The sequence below is a fragment of the Mesoplodon densirostris genome, chromosome 9, assembly GCF_025265405.1.
Source record: "Mesoplodon densirostris isolate mMesDen1 chromosome 9, mMesDen1 primary haplotype, whole genome shotgun sequence".
NCBI classification, from domain to species: domain Eukaryota; kingdom Metazoa; phylum Chordata; class Mammalia; order Artiodactyla; family Ziphiidae; genus Mesoplodon; species Mesoplodon densirostris.
In genome coordinates this window covers 47864465-47891811 of record NC_082669.1, presented here as the reverse complement: position 1 = coordinate 47891811, position 27347 = coordinate 47864465, and the positions used below count along the sequence as shown (strand labels likewise).

Below are 27347 nucleotides of genomic sequence, written 5' to 3'. Positions count from 1 at the left end.
TCCACATTATCGCTGACACTTGTTATTGTCCATCCTCTTGATTACAGACATCTCAGTGGGTGTAAAGTGGTGTCTCCTTGTGGTTTTGATTTGCATTTTCAGAATAACTAATGATATTGATCATCATTTTATGTGCTTCTTGGCTGTTTTTACATCATCTTTGGAAAAGTATCTCTTCCAATCTTATGTCCATGTTTTAATTGGGTCATTTATCTTTTAATTGTTGAGTTGTAAGTGTTCTTTATATATTTTGGATACTAGTCCCCTATCAGATATATGCTATACAAATATTCTCTCCCTACAATTGAATTTTGATTATAGAAAAACCATTAAAAAAAATAGTGTGGGTGGTGAGTCAGGGGAGATGAGGAAGGAAGAAGGAAGAACAATTATGACGTTACTGGGGTAATTCAAGAGAGAAATCATGAGGCAATAGTGCTATAGAAATGGAGAGGAAATAGGGGAAATTTAAAGAGTTATTTTCTATATGATTTGATAATAACATAAAAGAGGTAAAAGAGCTGGGCTTTGCTGTGAGACAGTCTAAGTTGTAATCCTTGCTCCTCCTCTTCCTAGCTGTAAAATCATGGTGCTTATGGTATCTGGGGAACATAGGTTGTACACACAATTTTTATTTTAAAAATAACCCTTAAATATTATTTTTTCATTCAGATTAGTTCAAATAGTGACGTTTGTGGGACATTTTAAAAGAAAAAATTTCTGGAGGACCTATCAGCAAATTTTAATGAAAGTTATGTTTCCGGGAATTTTGGAAGAATAATTGTGTGTTGCACCTATGTTCCCCTCTGACTAGTTGTGTAATCTCGGGCAAGTTAATTAAGCATATTTGGAAATCAGTTCTCTCATCTGTGAAATTGGATAATATTTCTCCCATACGGAGTTAGAACAAAGAAAATATGGTGGTTAAGAGCATGATTTTTGAATTCAAACTACCTGCATTCAAGTTATGCCAGCTATGATCTGTGTTAACTTTAGGAAATTATATAACTCACTGTGCTTCAGTATCACCTGGGAAAAATGGAGATAATATTTAACATCAAAATGATGTTATGAAGATTGAACTAATACAAATTAAACTCTTAGTGTGGTATCTGATAAATATAATTTCCTAATAAATATTAGCTGTTATTGTAAATGTTACATAAAATAATTTAAGTGGCATACTGATTTTAGAGCCTGGATTTAAAGGGTAATCAGTACATGCTTGGTGCTATCATTATAATAACCATTATTACTAAATGTCAGAGAAAGAAAAAATTGAGAAGTTGGGGATGAACACAGTTTCTAGTTTGATAAGGATCATGCTACCATTCATCATTCAAGAAAAGTAGCAAGCCAGACGGAAAATAGACATTATTTGGGGATATTAAGTCAGATAACTTGGTAAAATGTCCAGTAGATAACTGATCGTGTTCATTTGAGCACTGGTTAAAGGTAGGACTTGAAGACTGCTTAAGATTTTTCCAGACTGAAAGAGTTTGTCATTCTAGGCTTTAGCTGGAGAGAGGGCTGATGTAATGAGAAAATACAGTATGTATAGATCTTTGGTTCACTTGGAAGAAGTAGAGGATGGGAGGAGAGAAGCACAAAAAAGGAGCTCAAGATAAATTGACCGGGCTTCCCTGGTGGCGCAGTGGTTGAGAGTCCGCCTGCTGATGCAGGGGATACGGGTTCGTGCCCCGGTCTGGGAAGATCCCACATGCCGCGGAGAGGCTGGGCCCGTGAACCATGGCTGCTGGGCCTGTGCGTCCGGAGCCTGTGCTCCGCAATGGGAGAGGCCACAACAGTGAGAGGCCCGCGTACAGCAAAAAAAATAAATAAATAAAAAAAATAAATTGACCATAAAAGTGATGTGAGAAAGTAGGAAAAAAGGTATTTTGTTTGTAAAGGAAAAACTTCAGTCATCCATCTTGGATTTATAAGTGAAGGAGTCTGTGTCTAAGGGAGTTAAGTGCAGTAATTATAAGTTATGAATTCAAAAGCAATTATTGGCTTTATAACTTTTCTAGATTTTTATTGTAGGGAAGAGAAATATACTTACAGTAATTACATCAGTCAGGGTCCTGGTAAGACACACATGTGGGTTCAACTTGGCCATGAAGGAGAGTTTAGTAAAATGACTCTTTACGACAGGGAGAGCATGGTTTAGAAAAATCAAGGGGTGATACTCTGTGTTCGTGCAACTAACAATCAGAGTGACGTTACTGGACCTAGGTTGAAAGAGGCCAGGGGAGGTAGCAATGAACAGATCCTGGAGAAGGAAGTTTATAGAGAAGGTGGTGTGTCAGCAGACCACAAACAACCAGAGGTGATGTCACATGAAATATGAAAGAATGAATATCTTCACGTGACTCTCCCTACTCGCTCTCATCTCCTGGCTTTGTCTCATTGGCTGAAGCCTAAGCCTGTGGTCAAGGGAATCATTGATGCCTCCTGGGTTCAGCACCCTGGGGCACAGAACAGGGTGGAAAAAGATGGAGAAGGTATCTGCAGAGACTATCTGCAAAAGGTAGTCAGCATAACAGTGGAAGCAAAACATAAGTGAATATCTAAAAAAATTACTGCATCACACAGGAGAAAATTAGTTAAATGTGTTAAAATAAAATATAAAATAGTGGTTTAAATGAGGTTTCATTTTAGGCTTAGTTTACTTTATCATACATCTCTGACCTGTCCCACAAAAATAAATTCATGGGAAGTTTTAATCAGAAATATGAAAATTACTTTAGAAAAAAATTAAACTTCTTAATGGCTACATAATAAGCCAACAGACTTTAAAATGTTGCTGCATAATAACCAACTTGCTGTGATTGTCCAAGCCCTCTGGGGTTCAATATGAGTGCTATGAAATGGAATGAAAGGATATGGTGAAACAGAGTTCCTCAACGATTTTAACAACCTTTGAAATTAGAAATAGATGTTCTCTAATAAACAGCTTAAACTTCTCACTTTTCAATTAAAGACTTCTTACGCTGTAGCTTTTCAAACAAGTTCTGGTATTAAAGGAAAGTGGATTTGTATATACAGCTTTATCTCATTTTAGTTGTACATTATCCATAACCCATTTTCTAATTTAAAAAATCATATTCCATAATAGTAATGATACTGAAAAGTAATAAGGATAACAAATTTCAACTGAATTTAGAAACTTATTTTTTTCTCAGTATCTTAAAATTCTTTATATCAATCTAGCATCACAGTTGTGAGTTTTTCCCTTACCAGTGTGATAACTGATTGTGCGTGACTTATTGTCCATTCACAGTTACGACTGGAGATGATGAATCAGGAAGAGACATCCAACAGAACCATCTAAGTTTCAGACATATTGTTTCCTGCCTCTATTACTAGCAGCAACCTTATCTCTTTATGATAATCAGGTCTCATTACTCTTCCCAGTATAGTAACTTTCTCTTTGCCTGCTCGTCATTTGGTACCAAAATGTCCAGGTGGCAACCACAGCTGTAGGTTTAGTAACAAACACTTGCTGTGTCCCTTGATAGAAGCATTCCATCCCATACCCCTTCCCAAACCAGTGCCTCTAATCCAGTGGAGCCTGCAGCTGTGGGAGAGTTGAGCAAACATTCCCCAAGTGGTTTAGTAGGAGTGATGATGAGAGAGTCTACCCCTATTCCCATACCTTGGATCCAACCCTATATATTACCATATAATGGCTTTTGGTTTAAAGTACATACTGAATCTTGAAGAACAGCATCCCAACCCCCAACCTCTCAGAATATCATCCTCAGACTGAAGACTCAGCTGGGCATTTAAGAGGCCATTAAAAATTTTATTAGCTTGGGAGCTTTTGGGTGATAAAGTATATAGTAGAACGAGAGGGGTCCATGGTCATATGCTCTCTGCTGTACCTCCTATGCCATAAAAAGGGTCCTCAGCATCAATTACAGCTCAACCCTGTATCTAACAGTCCTTGAAGAACCTGTTTTCCACTTTCTTCCATGTGCAGCTATATGGATACGTATCATGGATCCCTCTGGGGGCAGACTGGGGGAATACCTGCTATACCTGCTGTGGGGTTACAGGGTCCTTCCTTAGTGGTACCCACCATCCCTTTCAATTGGGAATCAGAAATGGCTTAGGTCTAGAAACTGAGTAACAGGTCAATGATTTTTCCACCATTGCAGCTGACATCAGCCTTCTTGACATATGCTCTTGATATTTTGGGGTTATATAAGTCAAGAAGTGCTATTACTGGCTGCTCCTCAATCTTGCTCCTAGAACTACCATGATGCATAAGCCCTTCTTCTAATCATCAGCATGTGCATCTCTTTGCCAGAAGAATTTTTCTGGCTTCTCCACTTTGCCCATGCAGATTGGAATGCAAGGGAACTAGTGCCCGCCTCTCATCCGCCCATAACATTCTTCAGACAATGACTAGTGGGAATTTGTAGATAAATACCACTGCCCCCTCAGGTTTTCATTGAATAAGTTTGAACTGTGAGACTACTCTGTTAGATCAGTCTCCAGGTGACCACAGTAGTAAATTTTCTTAGTCGACTTTGCTTCTCTTGTCTCATTTTTCCACTACCCTACGTGTGCTACCTGGGCTCACCTTCCAATACACTACTTGCACTCAAATCCTTGTTTTAGGGTCTAATTGGGATTGGGGGGGGGGAGTGAAATTAAATGTCAACAGGGTCCCATTTCTGGTGACAAATAGAATGTGATAGTGCCTAGGATGCTGTAGTATCACTAAGACCTTCACCTGTGGTGAATTCGGATGACATTCAGGTAGAAAGTGATGCATGGGCTTATATAATATTACTAGCACTTGTGAGATATGGGGTATGATATAAAGATTGTGGAGTTTGTTGGTTGGTGTAAATTGCCATCAAGTTATGGAAAGAAGAAAATAACAGCTTTAGGTCATCCAATTCTTAAATCAGTGTATAGTGGAACAGCTCAAAAGTATTTAAAGAGACCTTCACCTCCTGTAAATCTACTGTATGACATTTCTTTCCATCTTAGCACTGAAAAAGTTCTAAAAAATACCAGTAGATAACCACACTAAAACATAAAAGTTGTGATGATGATAAGCATACGCCAAAATAATGTGAAACAAAAGATCACATGTCAATAAATATGGCTAGGATAACACTCTAAACTCCGTATCACCCATTATGAAGATATAAAATAATCATTTTCTCTCCAAATATAGACTCAACTTTACACACATGAAAATTTTGTAGTTTCCCTTCGCAATTGTCCACTCTTGGGTAATTCAGAACCTAGAAACAGCATTTAGTTTTTCTGATTGATAGATGACATTTTGTATCTAAAAATTGTGGGAATTTAAACAATGTTCCCTCTAAGAAATATTTCCAAGTTACGGTGAGAACACAATTCTTATAAAGTGACCTGTAATTTGGCCTCAGAGCCTTTGCGACAAAAATCCTACACGCTTGTTAAATTTCAGTATGATGAAAACTAATAAGCCAACAATTTGCACAAGGTAACTGAGAATCCTGCATTTTTTTTTAAATCTGTAACAGCATTTGAATGATTAAAAGTTAACATTGGAATCACTTATACTTTTTCTTGTAAAAATTACAGCTAGTTTTTATGTTTCATAATATGTTTTCTAAAAAAGAATGTGATACTCTAAAGATAAGCATCGATTTATCATAATAACCGAGTGTTTATTAAAAAATGTTAATTTCTCCATCTGTTTAGGTCATCATTGATTTCTTTCATCAGTGTTTTACAGTTTTCTGAGTACAAGTTTTTCGCCTCCTTAGGCAGGTTTATTCCTAGGTGTTTTATTATTTTTGTTGCAATGGTAAATGGGAGTGTTTCCTTAATTTCTCTTTCTGAGTTTTCGTTGTTGGTGTATAGGAATGCTAGAGATTTCTGTGCATTAATTTTGGATCCTGCAACTTTACCAAATTCATTGATTACTTCTAGTAGTTTTCTGGTGGCATCTTTAGGATTTTCTATGTATAGTATCATGTCATCAGCAAACCGTGACTGTTTTACTTCTTCTTTTCTAATTTGTATTCCTTTTTCTTCTCTGATTACTGTGGCTAGGACTTCCAAAACTATGTTGAATAAGAGTCGTGAGAGTGGACATCCTTGTCTTGTTCCTGATCTTAGTGGAAGTGCTTTCACTTTTTCACCATTGAGTATGATGCTTGCTGTGGGTTTGTCATATATGGCCCTTATTATGTTGAGGTAGGTTCCCTCTATGCCCATTTTCTGGAGAGTTTTTATCATAAATGGGTGTTGAATTTTGTCAAAAGCTGGCCTTGAGGACATGGGGTGGGAGGGCGATGCTGGGGTGAAGTGAGAGTAGCATCGACATATATACACTACCGAATGTAAAATAGTTTGCTGGTGGGAAGCAGCAGCGTAGCACAGGGAGATCTGCTTGCTGCTTTGCAGTGACCTAGAGGGGTGGGATAGGGAGGATGGGAGGGCGGCTGCAGAGGGAGGGGATATGGGGACATGTGTATGCATATGGCTGATTTGTTTTGTTGTGTAACAGAAACTAACACAGTATTGTGAAGCAATTATACTCCAATAAAGATCTATTTTTTAAAAAGTGTTAATTTTTAAAATCTTGTGTCAATCTATAGTTTAAGTAGAACTAAAATGCTCTGTTGATTCCTTCATGAATCCACCTGACATTTTCTGATCACCTCCTATACACCAGCATGATGATTGGTGCTAGGAGCTTATAGTAGAGTATGACATCAGAGGCAGTTAAAATATGCACAAGGCTCGGGCTTCCCTGGTGGCGCAGTGGTTGAGAGTCCGCCTGCCGATGCAGGGGACACGGGTTCGTGCCCCGATCCCGGAAGATCCCACATGCCGCGGAGCGGCTGGGCCCGCGAGCCATGGCCGCGGGGCCTGTGTGTCCGGAGCCTGTGCTCCGCAACGGGAGAGGCCACAGCAGTGAGAGGCCCGCGTACAGCAAAAAAAAAAAAAAAAAAAAATATGCACAAGGCTCTAGGAGTGCAGATACTCAAGCTGCCTGAAGGAGCCAGGAAATTACTATTAAGGAAATAAAGCTTGAGCCCAAACTAAAAGTGTTAATAAAAGTTGGTCAGTGGTTTTTCAGTAATTCAACTGCAAGTAGTTCAGCCTGGGAGGATGGGAGAAAGAGAGATAAACCTGGAGAGGAAAGAGGACACCCTGGCTGTTTGGACAAGATCTCGAGGATGGCATACTGTGTCAGGGTTCCTGGGCTATTGGAGAGTCTTCATTATTCTCTTTTTCTTGTTGACATACCCTGTACAGTCCTTCCTGCTATGTCAGGAGTCTGGGCATTAGCCTTCCATCAGTTTCTAGGGCTTACTTGAAGATGTTTCCTTTCTCCTACATTTGGATATTGAGACATAGGTGAAATGGCTTCTGCAAATTCTTGACTTTGATAACAATGATGTTCCTATAATAACTGGCCTGAGAAATTCTTTCCTAACACTCTGTTTTTCAAGCTACTTGTTGATAAAACCTAACCTCTCTTCTACCCATGCCATGATTTTGCCAACATTTTTTTCCCTCAAATGAAAATAGGTGAGAAATATATCATGTGTGATAGACAAATTGTTCCTTTTGGTTTTATTCTCTTTTGAGTGTTTTAATAAATATATGCATTAACTCCATTGTTTTGATTTACCTTAGAATTATTATGTAATGAGCATTTTAATCAAAGTTGCTTTTAAAAATGATGTTGAAAGATTAGGTTTTATTTTTTCCTCTTCCCTTCCATGCATAAGTATAAATGTGTACTCATTATTTCCTCAGCTCACTGTGATATTTAATTTATATTTATATACAGTTTTCTATATTTATGAATTAAATGTAATTCCAAAGAAACTTAGCCATCTGTAATAATAATCAGTGGTAACAGAAAGTGAAAATAAAGCTATTGATATATTTCAAAACTGAGTGATAGTCAGATTACGACTTTTACATGAAGATGCTGCTTTGAAATGTAAAACTTAGCTGATTGGCAAAATGTGAGAAAACTGTAAAAACAAATAAAAAAATAAAACAAAAAAGTCAGTAAAAGCTCTTTTCAAATTAGAAAGCAAAGTGCAGATTAAAACAAAAAAAGTCTTAAGTTTCTGAAAAATTTACTAGGACTTTGAAACCTAACTCATCAGATGGGACTTAAAAATACAGAACTTTGTATTAGAAGTAGAATTTTTTTTTCCTGTAAATGGAAGGAACATCTGGGCAGACTCAGATGAAAACAGAATGCCACAATCAGCTTATAATACAAGCGAATTCAAATGGAAAGAGACGATTCTCAAAAAAGAAAACCCATTTTGAGAATAAAGGAACATACTCAAAACCTACAATTTATTCTTAATGAGGCTTCATTTTTCATTTGCTTTATAGCAGCCTTCCACCCAAGGGGCAAAGATTGACAGACTACTCCTTAGTCCCTTAATTTTAGCTGTCCCCTTAACTATGACTCTGGGGCTGGAATGCACAAACAGGACAATAAATCAAAGGAACAAAGAACCTTTAAAACTATAAGGTAGAGGGGAGAAGGAAAGTATGCTGAAAAATTCCCTTCACATGCATCCTTAATAATTGATAAAAAGTATCTAGTTTGCTGAGTCCAGTTATACATTTTTCAAGACAGATACATTTGTTCATTGTTTTCCCTGTCTAACTTTCAGCAACACAGAGAGTGCTGTTTCACATTTCCTCTTTGATGTTTTACTCTATCAAGTTATATAAAATTAGAATAAATTGGTTTTGGTTTTAGAAATATTCATACTTGCCATGTCTTCAGCACTTTCAAGACATACAATGTACATCTTTATTGGCTTGAAGCAAACCTTCATTTAAATGTCATCTTTTAAAAAGAAATACACTGATGCTTTCCTCGAATTTAGGGTTTCTCTTTAGATAAATCTAACACTTCTGAGACAAGCTTAATTTGCCAACTCCAAAGCATGAACACCAGTGCTTTTTAGCCTCTTGAATTGTGAGAGACCAGATCTCATTAGATTTTTTTTTCTGATTTACATGTTTTATACTTTAGTAGTTGAACTGTGCTTTATATGTGCTGAAATATGATAGTTAATTTCCTTTACACAGGTAATAAAATATCCTTGACCTAATAACTAGATGCATGCATATCAAGGCAAACAGTTGTCATCCTAGTATTCATTACTATTTTATTTCTGTCATTACAGCATGGTTAAAAGCATAGTTAGGTCAGGTGGAATGCTCAAGAATGAGCTCTGGATGGTTTTTGGTCTTGGGAAGCTCGAGAATGGTTAGCAGTGCTTTGGAGTGGCCAAACTGACCTAGTTATTTATCATATCAAGAACCTTGGCAAGACTATGTCATAGTACAGGTTAGGATTAGTAAAATGATCATTGGACAGAACTGAGGAGTTGGTTAAGATTTCCTGCTACTAACTCAAAATAGGGGTGTTGAGCATGAGGAAAGATGCTCTGGAAATGATATACACATGCTTCAATTCCATTGAACTTTGCAGGGAAACTAAAAATGAGCCTGGACTATGGCAGTGCCCATTCTCAGGCTTATTAAATTTAGGTGGTCAGGGAATATTTGTAAAATATAGATGGGGGTGAAGAAGTTTTATCTAATGCAGTAGTTTTTGTGTACAGTATGTAATTCGTTTCCTTAATTTTAAAAATTCTGTTCTTCCTTCTTAAATTTAGAAGTTAACTCACAATCTTTCTACCTTATGTATGTCATTAATATTGTAGTATTTGCATGTAAACAAGTAATAAGATATATAGAAAAGTAGCAAAGCATTTTTATGATTATCGTCCATCTTTTATGTCAGAAGAAAAAAAATGTTAGCTCATAAATTCACTTTTTGACAGTCTTTATTTTTTCCTTTTCTGAAAGCTTTAGATCACATTATGCCAAATCTCTAAATTTCTTTCTTGTAATCAGATTCTCCATCTTCTTTCAACAATTCCCATTCTGTTAGCACATGTGCTACATCTAAAGAGGATTGCTCTGCCTCTCTTATTTACAGTGGAAAAGGATTTGCTTATTTATCTTTAACATTCTTGAAGCAATTTCACATAAAACACTCAGTGATGATGGGCATGGCAATATTCAGGTGATGCAAAAATGATTTGTTTTTCCTGGTTCATTTGGGAATGGTCATGATTCTGAAGAATGCGATTCAGGCTTTCAGAAAAAAACACCCTGTGTGTTTTTGTGTCTTTCATATATCAAGAATAAATGCCACCTTCACAATGAAGTAAAATGTTAACTCTCTTAAAATGCAAGTGTTATGATAACACAGGGAGACAAGGGGGTACTAAATACCCTGACATCTCCCTCCTCTTGAACTTAGATCTGCTGCTGATGACTCCCCTTGTCCTGGCTCCATCAGAAACTATAGGGCAGGGAGCCTAGGTGGGACACTGTAAAGAACAAAAGCAGGGCACAGAGTCAGGCAGAGATGGATTAAATAGCAGATTAGACAAAACTTAAAAGATAATTAGTGATTTAGAGGTAGGTCTGAGGAAATTACTGAGTAGCATAGAGAAACAAGGATTTGGAAAATAGGCAAGATTAGTTAACTGACATGAAGATTGGAATGGAAAAGTGTTTTATATTCCTAATGGGTGTCCTAGAGGAAAGAATACAAATAATGGGGGAGTGGTGGAAATATTAAAGGAGAAGATAATAAAAGTAATCATTATTCAATAACAATAGAAAACACATACATAGTATCTACTATGTGCAGGGTATTGTTCACAGCACTTGACTTTCATTAAATTAATCCTTGTAACAACCTTATGAGTAGGTATAGGATGAAACCATAGCTACAAGAAACGCAATAATTATTGAGCAGTATAAATTAAAAATAAACTGACATTCAGATACCTTGTAGTCAAACTGCAGAATAAATAAAAAGAGAATTGCTCTCTGGAAAAGAACCAGAATAAAAGAGTTATAACAATTAGGTTGGTAACAAAAATTTTAAGAACAGTGAAATAATAGCTTAAATGTATAGAAAGAAAATAACTATAAAGCTAAAATTAAGTATCCAGCAAAACTGTTTTCATGTATGAGGGAATCATAATAATACTTTAAGATAAAAACAATATTTACCATCAATAGAAATTCACTATAGGAACTTCAGAATGAACATACTTTAGGAGGAAAAAATTGATTCCAAAAAGAAGGTTAAGCAGCAAGAAAGAATGGAAAGCAAATTGGTAAACATTTAACTAAATTTAATCAGATGTTGTCTTCATAAAGTAATAGTAATAATTTCTAAATTAGAGTATAAAAGAAGATAAAATTAAACAATAGCATGTAGCTTGGAAGGAGTTTGACAGGAATCAAACTGTTGAAAAAGTTATATATATATATATATATTTTTTTTTTTTGTGTGTGGTACACGGGCCTCTCACAGTTGTGGCCTCTCCCATTGTGGAGCACAGGCTCCGGACGCGCAGGCTCAGCAGCCATGGCTCACGGGCCCAGCCGCTCCGCAGCATGTGGGATCTTCCCGGACCGGGACACGAACCCGTGTCCCCTGCATTGGCAGACGGACTCTCAACTACCGCGCCACCAGGGAAGCCCAAAGTTATATTTTTTGAAATAAGAGTGAAGAGTGACATATTCTGTTCATCAGTTGAGAATCTTGAAGATAATAATCATAAAGATTAAAATATAATATGTGTTATTCCCAAGCCAGTTAAAGAGAAAAGACGTACCAAGAACCAAACAAATATAGCATTTCAATCAATCCAAGAGAAAGCATGAATGGAGAAAAAATAGCAAAAGTGGAACTAGCAAAACCCAAACTGCTAGAAATAAGTCAAAATATTTATAATTCACGATACACTTAATTCTTTCCAGTTGAAAGGTAGAATGACTGGTTTTTTTAAAAAAAAAAATCAGCCTTACATTGAATTCCAGAAGCACACATAAAACCTAAGGAGACAGAAACATTGAAGGTTACAATAGAAAAAGATTAGTCAGGAAAATATATTTTTTTTCAGGAAAAATTTTTAAAAAGATGGGGTAGTTTTCAAAATAATTTTTAAGTAGCCTTCAATAACTGTTAAGCAAAAAGCATTATTAGGGATAAAGAAGTCAGAACATATGGTGATTTACCAATAGCTGTATATCAACTACTGTTGTATGCATGTAAGTATTAACTTGTTTAAACCTCATTTAAATCCAACAGGTAGGCAGTATTTATGTTTCCATTTTTTAGGTGAGGAAATGGAGGGATGGAAGTTAAATAATTTGCTTAACATCAGACAGATCGTAAGGAATAAGATTAGGATTGAAATCCAGAAGCCAATTTGTTCCCAGAGTCTATCCACCTAATAAAAGGCTTAGTATACTAGAAACTTTTAATGGCCTCAAGTATATAAAGGGAAATTTGATAAAACTACAGGGAGAACTAGACAAATAAAAAAGATGATAAAAAGAGATTTCAATTTCTAAATTATTAGAAGATTAAGCAGGTGAAAAATTCGCAAGATGAAGAATTGAACAACACAATTTAAAAGTGATTTAACAGAAATTAATACACTCTGTGCTCTTTATCAAAACTTTTTAAAGGCAAGGATAATACATTTGGTATCTGCTGCTGACTAACAAATTATTCTAAAACATAGTGGTTCAAAAAAACATGATTTTATATCACATTTCCTGTGGGTCAGGAATTCAGGTATGGTTTAACTGAGTGCTCTGGCTCATGGTGTCTTTTGAGGTTTCAGTGAGGATGATGGTCTCATCTCAAGGCTTGACTTGGGGATGATCCACTCCAAAATCATGCCTAGTTTTTATCAAGATTCAGTTCCTCCTGGGTTTTTGGACTGAGGGCCTCAGTTCTTCCTGGCTGTTTGGCTGGTGGCCTCCCTCAGTTCTTTGCTGTATAAGCCTTCTCATGGGCAAACTGATAGGAAGGTAACTGGCCCTCCTCAAAGACTAAGAGAGGCAGAATGAGAAGGAGAGTGGGAGGAAAGAGAGAAGGGGGAGTGGGGAGAGAAGCTAGTTACTTTATAACCTAATTTTAGAAGAGACAGCCATTCCTTCTGTCATATTCTATTTGTTAGAAGTGAATCACTAAGTTCAGCCCACCCTCAAAAGAAGGGGATTTCATAAGGGTGTGAATATCAGGATGTGGTGATTATTGGGGACCATCTTAGAGGTTGTCTAGTGCAGGTTGTAAACACATAATACAGGACAGTAGGTTGGAGTGGGGAGAAGCAGGATTATAAGAGGAGCATAGAAACTGGTGCAACTGTGTTGGCATTGGCATATTTCTGAATTGAATGATTGAATTGTATGTGTCCATTTTGGTATGTTTTATAACTTTAGAGATATAGTGCCATTTTCTTTTGTATGTATCAAATATCACATTTTTTTTCAAAAAGAAAGTGGTCATTTTCTGAAACAAAACAACTCTGTACCTAGTCAAGACTGACCCTTGATAAGTTTAGATTCTACTGAAAATTAACCATTGCATTTTATCTGATTTATGAGTCTTTGGGGAAGTTTGCTTCATTCCTCCATACCTCACATTATATATATACATTGGATAGTGCATTTTAATTCTATCTTTAAAGTAAAATGTTCATTAATTCATTTTAAACTATAGTTAATTCACATAAGCCTCCAAAACTTTCACATAAAAGGCACTCTACAAGCTTATAAATAGAAAAAATATTTTGTGGTTTTTTGCTCCCATGAATTTAGGCAAATGTGAGCTTTTTGCTTGAATTATTCAGGTAGTAAACTCAAGACTTTGCTGTAAATGTGACCTCTAAATGTTAGAACTAATGCAAACAGAAGAACTTGGTTCCATCATTTTTATATGTAGCATATTTCTTTCCTGCCCACCCCCTTGCCTCATATTATCAGAAATAGAGTTTGATCACATGAATCAAGCTAATAACATTAGCTTATGACTGATTACCTGTCCAGTTTGGCCTCAGATGAAAATTCTGAGCAATTAGTTTTAATCTTATGATAACTCTCATGGGACTGTAAACCATTCTCCTTAATTTAAATACAACAGTTTCCAACTTAAATACATATGCAATAATCAGGAAAATCTTTTACTGTGAAAAGAGTATAAGTACCGCAACTAAAATGTTCTACAAATAACATATTAAATTTTGAATTAATTTTTATTGCTCCTTTGCAGTTAAGATAAACTATGCAGTGGTTCTTTGATTTTCAATTCATATGTATTATTCTGAATGTCTCTTACTTGGTATTTCTAGAGAGCTGCATTGTTTGAGGCTAATCGAAGATTCTGCAAAAATATACATTACAAAAATAATTTAAGATCACTATAAAAATTTTAAGCAATACAAATATATATAAGAAGTAATAATTAAAATCCACATATATCACCGCTCAGCTCTTAATCATACTTTCCTAAGGTAACCAATTTTAAAAATTTGATATCTGTCTTTATAGAAATTTTCTATTATTAAAAAAATGCGTGCATGCAAACACATACACATTTTAAAATGAGAGTGTAGTATAATTATTGTCTAAAAATTTGCCTTTTCATGTTTTTCATTTAATATAACATAGCCATCTTTAAAAGATATAAAGTTCTGCATGACTTACTCTTTTATATGGTCTATAGAAATTTCATAGCTGGATGTATAATAACAACTCTTTTCCTATTGATGCTCACTTAAAATATTTTATTTATTTTTTAGTATTAGAAACTGCCGCAATAAACATTTTTGGCAGTAGAATTATTATTCTACTAATTAAAATAAATTATTAAAAGAGTAATATATCAGAGGTTATTATTTAAAATTTTTGTGTGTTCCCTTAATTGTATCTTTCAGGATTTCCACCGACAGGTCCCATTTCACACCACTGCTCTTTTTTTTAAAAAAAATATTTATTTATTTATTTTTGGCTTTGTTGGGTCTTTGTTGCAGTGCGCAGGCTTTCTCTAGTTGCAGAGAGCGGGGGCTACTCTTCGTTGCCGTGTGCGGGCTTCTCGTTACGGTGGCTTCTCTTGTTGTGGAACATGGGCTCTAGGTGCACAGGCTTCGGTAGTTGTGGCATGCAGGCTCAGTAGTTGTGGCATGCAGGCTCAGTAGTTGTGGCTCGTGGGCTCTAGAGTGCAGGCTCAGTAGTTCTGGTGCACAGGCTTAGTTCCTCTGTGGCATGTGGGATCTTCCTGGACCAGGGCTTGAACCTGTGTCCCCTGCATTGGCAGGCGGATTCTTAAACACTGTACTACCAGGGAAGTCCCTCATAGCACTGCTTTTAATAGTGGGTGTGATAATTCTTTAAATTTGGGTCTCAATGAAAGATTACAAATCTTGATTTTAATTTTCAGTTGTTAATTCAGTTATAATTACATGTTAGCTAAAGTGTTCATAATAGTATGCCAAGTTCAACTGAAATGAACAGCTTAAAAATAACAAAGTTCATCTTAAATATTTTATCTCTTTTAGCATAAAAACTATAATATGATAGTGTGAATGTTTTCTCTGACAGTTTTGTAAATTATGATAAAGAATTTGTGTTTTGAAAAATAATGAGTAGCATCTTAATTAATTGCAATGTGGCTTTTGCAAAGAGCTTGAGGCCTAATTAGTTAAAATCTCACATATGTATTTTCAGCATGAGAATTATATCAGAAGCTACAAACTGCTTATCCATCTTGGTTTCAACCATGCTTGTCAGTTTAGTTTTCCCTGAGGGATGGGGAATGAAACAACTCTCTTTCTAGCAAGTTGTCTCAATAGGTTAGTTAGTGCTTAGTAATACAGATTGGCAGAGCCTGTAATCAGCCTGCCTATATGGGTTAATAAAGGATTTTTGTGTTTTAGTGGAAACTCAGTAGGTATTCATTTGGAAGACTATCATGATGTTCAAAACAATTAGAAATAGGATTCTCTCTCTTTTTTTTTTTCCTGTCTTACCCCTATGTTCTTCATGAAGGATTCTCTCTTAATTCTTTGGTTTAACAGTGACTGGAAGGTAAGGTCACCTAAGCAGAGCTGACAGGTAGTGCTTTTGGGATCTTTGTTCCCTCACTTCAGGAAAAAAACACATTAGTGTATTTCTTGGCAGCCTCCTCCTTTTTAATGTGAATCTAAGACTGGAAGCATTTTAGAATATATTATGCTTCAGGACTTTGTCATTACCTGTAAACTGCCTTCTGTCTGCTCTAACCCTTTGCCCTTCTTGATTCAACCATATGGCTCTAGAAGAATCCCACTTCTGCTCTTCAGAGCCCAGCACACAGCTGTATGCCAACCCTCAAAATGAGCAGTTCAGGTTTTATGTTCTGGTAAGGTCAATTTCCATTTCCTACAGCTGTTTCTTCTTTTATTGGGAGAAAAAGAAAACTAAAATATTTTTCAAAATATTTTTCTGTCACTCATGTGAGACATGATGCATTTTCTCTGAGAAGGTGCCCACATTTTTCACCAAGCTCTGCTGCTGCCTTGTGATTTTTTTCTTGGGTTGAGCCATGCTACTCTTCTTTGTAGGCTGCTGTGTAGGAAATGAAGTGGTCACACTCTACACAGCATCTCTGATGCTTTATTTATTTCACTTTGTAATGCCGCAGTCAGGGAATGTTGATGGCGTTACACTGAAAATGTCTTGAATCTTTGCTGTGGGAAGATAGGTTTCGGGTCAACTCCAAAGAAAGAATTTACTATTATCACAAGAAAGGATTTGAAAGAAAAAAAAAAAAAAAGCCCTGTTTATTTCCTGAGTCCTCAGAAATTGCAAATCATCATGAGAATGCACCAGCAGAGGACACTGATGTGGCCATGAAGAGGTCAGAGTATCGGGATGAGGCATCCTGCAGCTTGCCTGCTCAATAAACTAACATAGGAGGCATCATCAAGATCTTGCCTAGAAATGAATGACAGGTCTTGGTGGCTAAAAACACAACTTGGAGCCATGGAAAAGCAAATCCTACCTAAGAATTTCCTCTGATTCATAATCAGAGCCCTCAGCCAAGAGAGGAGCATCCCAGCTCAGGCAGCACTGAAACAAAGCAGTAAAGGAAATGCAAATGAAGATCCTGAGATCTTAGAATGAGAATCTAAATTAGACCATATCAGTATCTCTTGGCCACGCTAGCAAGTACCACAATTCCTTGGTGAGCAAGATTTAAGTTTGATATCAGAATCTATGTATGTGTTGGGGTTTTTTTGGTTTTTTTTTTTTGCGATGCGTGGGCCTCTCACTGTCGGGGCCCCTCCCGTTGCGGAGCACAGGCTCCGGACGCGCAGGCTCAGCGGCCACGGCTCATGGGCCCAGCCGCTCCGCGGCACGCGGGATCTTCCCGGACCGGGGCACGAACCCGTGTCCCCTGCATCAGCAGGCGGACTCTCAACCACTGTGCCACCAGGGAAGCCCTATGTATGTTTGATCTATTTATATTTCTGTCTATCTGAGGGAATTGGGAAATTAAGTGGAATTATTCTCACTATAATGATTGTGTTCAGTAGGTCTTAATACTTTTCTCAAGTGCCTAGTGTCTCAAGTCAGTGACTTGCTAGGTATTGTCATATGTAAGACATATAACTGGGGGGACCCTACTTACGTCAGATAAAATTATGGTTCCAAGAAGGAGAATATCCATTATCCTTTACAAAGCCTTTTTTTTCCCTCAGGGTGTGCTACATATCCACTTATGATTATTTGTCAGTAACAGGAAAAAAAAAGAGGTATAATTTTGAAATATCTGAAAATACTGGCTATTTTAATTGCTAGAATTTTACAAGTTTAATGTTTGTGTGAAAAACAAAAGGTTTTCTGCTTACTTTAATACTTCTCACAGCAATTTAAATCTCATAGAGATTAAGTCACCAAATCTTCAAATGCAACTCATCCCTTACTAGCACAATGGGAATTGTTAACTGCAGTCAGCCAAGTGGCTGTAATTATTGATTAATCACTAGGTGTAAGGAAGACTTCTAGGCTCACAAGAAAGACTGTTGTGTTAGTGAAGAATTTGTTTTTGAAAAATGTCATTTGCATTAAATATTTAATGTGCTCTCTTACTAAATGGTCATTTTGCACTTCTTGCGTGTTACCTGGGAACTGAGGATCTAGCACCATCTGCAGGCAAAACTCTGCTAATTTCATCTGGCAGTAGAAACAATTTTTAAAAACTTTACAGCTGAGTTTGAAATTGTTTTCACAATGATGGACAAGACTGTCCTTACAAAATAAAATATAAATTGAAATGTCATCTAGTTTGTCTCCCCTTTCTTTTATTCTCACGGAGCATCCATAGTTGCTATTTAAGAAATAAATAGGAGGTGTTATCAGCTTAACCCTGGCAAACAGCTTAGAATCAGCTTGGCACACATGGAGTTCACAAATTTTAGTCATTATATGCCTGCCACTTTTAGCCTTTTTAGGCTGGTTCTGAATAACTGTTTGCCAGAGTTGATTTAAAATTTGCATTCACTTATTTTATATTGCTTTTAACGTACATATTGTTTAATCAATGCTTTTTAAAAATAAATTCTTTAATCAGGGAACAAGAAACACCAATATACAGTAATCATTGGAAAACATAAAATAGGGGAAGTCTACCTGTAATCTTTTCCTCAGCTGGTCCCACAGATTCATTTCTAGCAACAAAAAAACATATAATAAAACCCATGCACTGGGCATTTATTAGATGACAGTCATTGTGAAAAATTATTTATAATTATCTCATTTTTAATTTAAATTTACCCAGTAATCCTCTTAAGTAAGTATTATTTATTCCTATCTTACAAATGAAGGAATTAAATATAGAGGGAGGTAAATCTCTCTCTGCAAGTCCCTATAACTGGGAAGATGTGGAATGAAGATTTGGGGTTGAATTAAAACCTAGGTCTTCCCAACACTAGAGGGCCAAAGAAAGAATAAGAATATTTGATAACTCAAACATTTCATTTAAATGTTAACATGAATAAACACAAAATAGCCAAGTATATTAAACAAGGTTTAAGACCTGAATTCTTTTTTGGAAAATGACTTAAAAGGTAAACATTGAAAGTTACACATTTTAAAGTACTTTTGCTTAAAATCTTGAACACTCATTATCTTCAAAATATTTTCCAAATAGATTTTGGTTAAAAAAAATTTCAATAGATGTGAAAATATAGCCAAGAAGTAAGAAAAAATTAAATTTCTTCATAAATTTATCAAATTACTTGTTTTTCAAAACTCACATTATATTTCTAAAACATTACTTCCATTTGCACGAGTCATTAGCTTTCATAAGGAGTGCTTTTATATAAAATCTGTAAACTGTAAACCATAACATTTCTTCATTATTAGCATATTCAGGTCCATTAAATCTATTATAAATGCATAGTCTACTGATTAATATTTTAATTGTAGCTTGGGATTCTTAGTGTGGATCTAGGAAATATTTATGAAGATTTTAAAGTATTGGTTTAGACATTTCAGAATAAATCCTTGAGCTATTATAACTTCTTAACCATAAAAAGTGTACACCGAAGATTAACTTAATAAAACTACTAATAAAATTGCAATGTTGTATACTCAGCAAAGGAGGCAGAAACAGTTTAAAAATTATAGCTATTTCATTTAACTATTTTCGTAGGAATTTCAATTCTAATTATTAACTTTAAAAAAGTATTCACTTTTATCTAGAGTACTTTTTTCTTTCTAGTATTCATATTTTCACAGCAGCTTAAAAATTTAAGCACACACTAATTGTCAAAGGTTTATTTTGCATTTATATTTCTGTATTTTTGGTAATAAAATAAAACATAGTAAAACATGTTATATTCTCTTAAATGATTCTTTAAAACTACCTTTCAGCAAATATGAAATGATAAAATCCCTTTAATTGTGACATTGAATGCTATTACTTAAAAAGATTCTTATCAAAGTTAGCAATAATTTTATTCTAATAATGTCTTACTTTATCTTATAATTTTAGACATGGCTTAGAAATGCTTAGTCTTTCCACTTAAAAGAACAAAATGCGTTTTGTAAACTTACATGATTTAAAATAGGCATGTTCAAATTAAAATGTTTTTTGAAAAAGATAATGAAAAGTTTGAGGTCAAATATAAGATAGTAGAGAAAAGGAAGTTTTATAACTCTAGTTAACGTATAATTATTTTCATCTCTGAGACAGATCTTTCAATTAAGTATATTCCCTGTTGACATTCCCACTTCCTCAGCAATAATGTCATTCAAATTTTCTTTTATTAAGCATCCAATTCTCTTTTGATATTTATAGAAGGATTTGATTTTGTGATAGTTTCTCTCTTGCTTCTGCACCAAAACAGATCACAGTACTGAAAGAACGGATAAATAAGAGACATTTTCACGTAAACACAAAGACTAAGTAAGTCTTTTAAAACACCCAATTACAGGGCTTCCCTGGTGGTGCAGTGGTTGAGAATCTGCCTGCCAATGAACGGGACGCGGTTTCGAGCCCTGGTCTGGGAGGATCCCACATGCCGCGGAGCGGCTAGCCCCGTGAGCCACAATTACTGAGCCTGCGCGTCCGGAGCCTGTGCTCCACAACAAGAAAGGCCGCGATAGTCAGAGGCCTGCGCACTGCGATGAGGAGTGGCCCCCACTTGCCGCAACTAGAGGAAGCCCTCGCACAGAAACGAAGAGCCAGCACAGCCATAAATTAATTAATTAATTAATTATTTTTAAAAAAGAAATCTTTAAAAAAAAAAACAGAAAACACCCAATTACATTATTTCTTCCCCTCTGTCCAGAAATGGTACAGGTCGGAGCAGCAGAAAGAGTAGAGGTGAAAAATAAACAGATGAAACTAAATATGGTGTTTTTATCAGTGAAAAGTAATAGCTCTATCTGTGGAATACAGTCCAAAGCAATAAGATGCAGAACTTTTAGTATGTCTTGTGTCAGCTCACTTTCATCCCTTTGGCACCACTGTCACTTCCTTCTAAGGCTAGGGTCTACATTTTCCAGAGTCCCCTTCTCTGTGTGGTTCTGGGTTAGAGTTCACCAGTGAAAAAAACTTTCTAGAGAGTGAGAAGATGGAAATGAATAGGAAGCCATTATTTTTTCAGAGATGTTTGCAGCTAGATGCTTGGAAACAGGCTGACATCTTCATTCTCAATCTCTGACCTTCAGCAGCTGCTTTACTGACCTCTACCCTATCCTCCCCCATCTCTACCCCAGCTCTTCCAACAGTCCTGAGAGTCCCTAATTCCGCATTAACACTTTATGTCTGGATACATCAAATGGCTTCTGTTATGCTGACTGATCCCTGATGATAAAGACACCATCACAGTAAGGACTGGGAAAATATTCAGTTTATTAAATATTGTGAATGTCAGGAATATCAGAAACATCGTTTCAATATGTAAATATCAAATCACATTTCAAAGTAAATTTTTGATTATCTGGATTTCTTCTTTGCTTTTCTCTAACAATTAAGACCAGTCTGTATTTATTAGTTTCTTCGGCCTTTAACATAGCTTTAAGGGCTTCCCTGGTGGCGCAGTGGTTGAGAGTCCGCCTGCCGATGCAGGGGACACGGGTTCGTGCCCCGGTCCGGGAAGACCCCACATGCTGCGGAGCGGCTGGGCCCGTGAGCCATGGCCACTGAGCCTGCGTGTCCGGAGCCTGTGCTCCGCAACGGGAGAGGCCACAGCAGTGAGAGGCCCGCGTACCAAAAAAAAAAAAAAAAAAAAAAAGTGTTAGCCTCACACATTTCACAAACTCTATCTAAATGCATGTCACTTGCCACAAAGAAGATTAAGTAAACATAAAGCGATATTTTATTGGAAAGTCACTATTACTATCTAAAAAATGTATGTAGGAATAAAAACTCAATCTGAACCTCCTCTTTTGATTTTTTAGGAGTAAACCACCTGCCACTTCAAAAATTTAAAGGTAGAAACTCTTCTTTGCCATTTCAACAAGAGTTATGGGCAGAGGAACAATTTTGATTAACCTTGCATAAGCTTGAGGAAGGCTTTTCTCTATTAGTATTTCTGATATGAAAGTGAAAACCTGCATTATTATGCCAGCAGCATGGGAAATGAAAGAAAACCTATTATGTAAATGTGAAAATAACTGAAAAGATACATACCTTTATAGTACATGAGTCCTCTTCATAGAGACCACGACTTTGACAAGCCCCATCATGTATGATCATTAGTTGGGGATTACTGAACAACATATAACCATCATTAGATACCTGTAAGATGTATGCAGTTCTATAATAAGATAATTTGTTCTAAGTAGTTTTGTAAATACATTATGAAATTTTAATATATAAGTGTTTACTTTGTTTGTAAATATGAGGATATCTTTTCTTTTTTACCTTTATTTGCTACTTCACGATTGGTTTCTCACCCATCAGATCCATGGTACCAGACTGCTGAACATCAGCGGGCAGCTGACAATCAACAGTTCTGCTATTTTGAAAAACAGTATGTGCCTAGATGGTTTCTCCAAGGGCACATTTACTGCTATTATACTGAAAGCATAATGAGAAAGCAGTTAACCTCTGTTAGATCATGGAAATGCTTTACTAGTGAATTACATATAATCAAAATATAAATTTTAAACTATGTGCCTGGTATAATGGAATATATAATGAACAAATAAAAGTGACATTGATAGTGAGTTTTATTCAGAATAATGAAAATCATATGCATCCTAATTTGATGTAAACTGCTTCTAATGACTCACGCATTTTTTGTGAGTTCAAATCAACTAAGTTACCAATATTGGCCTTATATAATAGGTCACTAGTAATGACTTTTGTAGCAAGAAGAAACATATATGTAGTTGACACATAGCAGACTGATTTTCTACCCAGAAAATCCTTCATTTCTCCAGATCCCACCTTCTATTTGAAACCACGCTTTCTACCTCCATATACATGGTTCTCACAGGACCTCTCATGTTCTTATATGACCCACCTTCCTGACTACATTTGACTGGTCCAGGGGTGGAACCTAAGCTATGCCAATGCTTCAGTTACTTCGGATATCTTAACTTTGTATCAGAGGGGATGTTGAGCCATTCTGCCTATGGTGGACTGAGTTGCAAGATCAAAAGCTATGGAGCTGGGATTCCCTGGTGGCACAGTGGTTAAGAATCCGCCTGCCAATGCAGGGGACACGGGTTCGAGCCCTGGTCCAGGAAGATCCCACATGCCGCGGAGCAGCTAAGCCCATGCACCACAACTACTGAGCCTGCGCTCTAGAGCCCGTGAGCCACAACTACTGAGTCTGTGTGCCACAACTACTGAAGCCCATGCACCTAGAGCCCGTGCTCTGCAACAAGAGAAGCCACCGTGATGAGAAGCACGTGCACCACAACAAAGAGTAGCCCCTGCTCACCGCAACTAGAGCACAGCAACGAAGACCCAACACAGCCAAAAATAAAAATAAATTTATTTTAAAAAAAGTTATGGAGCTGTTGATGGCCACGTTTTTCACTATGTGGAGAAAGCTAATATCTAGTGAAAGGGAAAAATGAAGCCCACAAACAGAGAAAAGCAGAACCGTGACAGACAGATACACACACACACACACACACACACACACAAATGTAGACAAACTGAGTCTTCATGGTGTTCAAGTCCCAAGTTTAAGCTTTTTTTCCTGAGAATTCAGCAGTCATATTCTATCCTGATTCTGTGAAAAATGCATTATCCTCATAATAAATATCATTTTTGCTCAAACTAGTTCAATTGAATCTATGTAACTTAAACTAAATAAATTCTAACCAGTTCACCCTATTTAATAACTCAATGGCATATCATATTTAAACGTTGAGTACTGTTTTTCAGTATTGAAATGCATTGTTGTCTAAAGAAGAAAAGCAAGGATAATGTCTGGGTACTGATAACTACACAGAAGACTAAAAAGATGTATCTTATTACCAAAATTCAGATTCAGATCTTTAAAAAATTTATGACTGTGTAATTCTTTCAGTGGCTCGGAAATAGTAAGTGTGCTGATGCTTCAATATTGTAGGTCAGCAGGAAAAAGAATGGAAGGCAAGAACACACTAGTCTGTGGCTAGTAGAAACTATGTTACTGAAAGAGTGAGCCCCAGAACAAATCTCCATACTTAAGGGAGTGTATACAGTCTGGTCTAGCAGATATATCAGTGGTTCCCTTCTAGCAGAGGGGAATGACAACAATGTCTCAGGGTAGTCATGATGTCGACATTTAGATGGATACAGGGTCCCTTGGTTTTGTGTGTAGAAACAAGACTCCAGGCAATGACTGGGAATTTAGGGGTTATTTCCACCCCTCTGTGTGAAGAGCCTACCCCAAATGAGGAATAAACAGGGTTCTATTTCTTTTCCATTCATCAATATTTTGGGAATATCTATATGTACTGAGGATATTCTGATGAAAAGAGATCACAGAGGAAAAGACAAACAAATAAAACATTTTCTTATTCCTATAACCAAGATTCAAATAAGGTGTAATGAGAGAGAAAGAAGCCACTAAGTATAACCAGCACCGTCACGAAGGCTTTGAAAAAGAAGACAGCACTTCTCTTGAAAGTAAAAAAGGAGCCTGCCATTTGGACACTGGGAGCAGAAACAGAGTGAGTGCGATTTAGCAAGGCTGGAGTGAACACTATGTGAAAAGACAGCAATGCATGAAATAGCATGGGATTTTCCTAGAGCACATGCAGGAAGTTCAAGCCTGCAAAAACAGACAAGAGCTGGATCATGAAGGGCCATTTGTTTCTAGGATAACAACTTGGATTTAATCCTGGAAGTAAGTTGTTTAAAAATTGGATTCTGTAAAGTCCTAGCAGCTTTTGGGGAGAGTGAAGGAAATGATTGGGTGGTTGGTGCTCTGGCTAAAAACTTGGCAAATTACTACTGCAAAAGTAGAAAAGCACATACGTAATGTGCTAGTATTCGTATAAAAAAGAAGGAATTTACCTTCTCCTTTGTGCAAAAGAAACACAGTAAGGATAAACTAGAAAATAATGAGAGTGGATACCTTCAGGGGATGGATGGGAATAGGATGCAAAGAAGGGGTAATGGGAAGAGGGAGGTAGGGATGAGAAGACAGTGACATTTCTCTGTGTTGTATACCTGTTGTATGGCATCAAGTGTTAGAACCATGATAATATTTCACATACCTTCCAAATAAGTATATAACTAAAATCATCCAGAGTGTGAAGGAAATTCAAAACTGAATATAAATATTAAAAAATAAACCTAATTGTATTACAAATAAAATACATAAACATTCTAAATGGGGTGAGAAAGAAAATAGTTAATCTATGTAAGATTGTTTTGGCTAGTGAATATATTTTCTTCCTTTCTATAGTTTTGTACAGTGTTAATGAATTCTAGAGTGTACTCTTTATTGATAAGCTATTTGGAGGAGGGAAGTAGTATGAGAAAAAATATCACAGGAAAATATATATCTGAAAGTAAGAATAAAATGTACTTTCCGGGCCTCCCTGGTGGCGCAAGTGGTTGAGAGTCCGCCTGCCGATGCAGGGGATACGGGTTCGTGCCCCGGTCTGGGAGGATCCCATATGCCGCGGAGCGGCTGGGCCCGTGAGCCATGGCCGCTGAGCCTGTGCGTCCGGAGCCTGTGCTCCGCAACGGGGGAGGCCACAACAGTGAGAGGCCCGCATACCGCAAAAAAAAAAAAAAAAAAAAATGTACTTTCCAAGAAAATATAAACCTATAAAATTCTCTCTTGTCAGATCGCTTAATTATAGTGTGATGTCATATGGTTTATTCTGCCAAGAACAATGTAATGACAACTCCCTTGAGCGACACTGAAGTGAATGAAATAATACATATAAATTACATTTCCTATTATGTGTCTTATTTCATTGGGGTTAGAATATTTCATGGCTCATTTAGAAAGGCTCTGCTCATAAAATCAGGAAAAAAACATAATTCTTGTGTATAACTATTTGATAAAGACACAAACAAAAGTTATTTCCTCCTTAAATTCTCAATCTCAGAATCAATTTAGAGAAAAGGTAAAAAGAATGCCAAAATACGATTTTCTGTTGTAAGTTTTTATCTTATCCATGTAATAAGTACTTTCTAAATTCAAAGTGCTTTCCTTAAAATAAAATTCCACTTAAATAAAGAGAAGGAAGACCATATAAATAATCATCAAAAATAAGGTGTACACAATGTTCATTGAAGCTCTATTTACAATAGCCAGGACATGGAAGCAACCTAAGTGTCTATCGACAGACGAATGGGTAAAGAAGATGTGGCACATATATACAATGGAACATTACTCAGCCATAAAAAGAAACGAAATTGAGTTATTTGTAGTGAGGTGGATGGACCTAGAGTCTGTCATACAGAGTAAAGTAAGTGAGAAAGAGAAAAGTACCGTATGCTAACACATATATATGGAATCAAATTTTTTTTAAATGGTCATGAAGAACCTAGGGGCAGGACGTGAATAAAGACGCAGACCTACTAGAGAATGGACTTGAGGACACGGGGAGGGGGAAGGGTAAGCTGGGACAAAGTGAGAGAGTGCCATGGACATATATACACTACCAAACGTAAAATAGATAGCCAGTGGGAAGCAGCTGCATAGCACAGGGAGATCAGCTCGGTGCTCTGTGACCACCTAGAGGGGTGGGAAGGAGGGAGACGTAAGAGGGAAGAGATATGGGGATATATGTATATGTATAGCTGATTCACTTTGTTATAAAGCAGAAACTAACACACCATTGTAAAGCAATTATACTCCAATGAAGATGTTAAAAAAAAAATAAGGTGTAATTTGATACACCAGAGTTCAAACTGAGTGATCTTGTCTGTCTTTGGTGGTCTCCAGAAAGAAAAACACTATTTTTTTTGATAATTCTCCCATATGAAATCCATAGTAAAGGAAATATAAAGGATGAGCACAATTTGTCCAAACTTTTTGGTTTGTAAAAGGGAATTGTTCCTATCTCTAAATCCTATAATTCATGCACAGAGTCTTAGATAAAAATGACCTCCGTTCTTTGTGTTTTTACATTTCAATAAATACAGAAGCTTATATATCAAGTTTGATATTATTTTAATTTCTGATTATGGCTTAAATAGTGAGTCAATACCTCAATAAAAATTATATAAAACGGGCCTCCCTGGTGGCGCAAGTGGTTGAGAGTCCGCCTGCCGATGCAGGGGATACGGGTTCGTGCCCCGGTCTGGGAGGATCCCATATGCCGCGGAGCGGCTGGGCCCATGAGCCATGGCCGCTGAGCCTGCGCGTCCGGAGCCTGCGCGTCCGGAGCCTGTGCTCCGCAACGGGGGAGGCCACAACAGTGAGAGGCCCGCATACCGCAAAAAAAAAAAAACAAAAAAACAAAAAACAAAAAACAAACAAACAAAAAAA

The 27347-nt window shown here is 36.6% G+C and overlaps 1 protein-coding gene across 1 annotated transcript in view; it reads right to left on the bottom strand.

The window, feature by feature from the left end:
- Positions 1-27347, bottom strand: part of VWDE (von Willebrand factor D and EGF domains) — a 50249-nt gene that overhangs the window by 4783 nt on the left and 18119 nt on the right. The window contains 2 exon segments of the mRNA XM_060107707.1: positions 22075-22186; positions 22313-22468. Coding sequence (XP_059963690.1) covers positions 22075-22186; positions 22313-22468 — 268 coding nt within the window.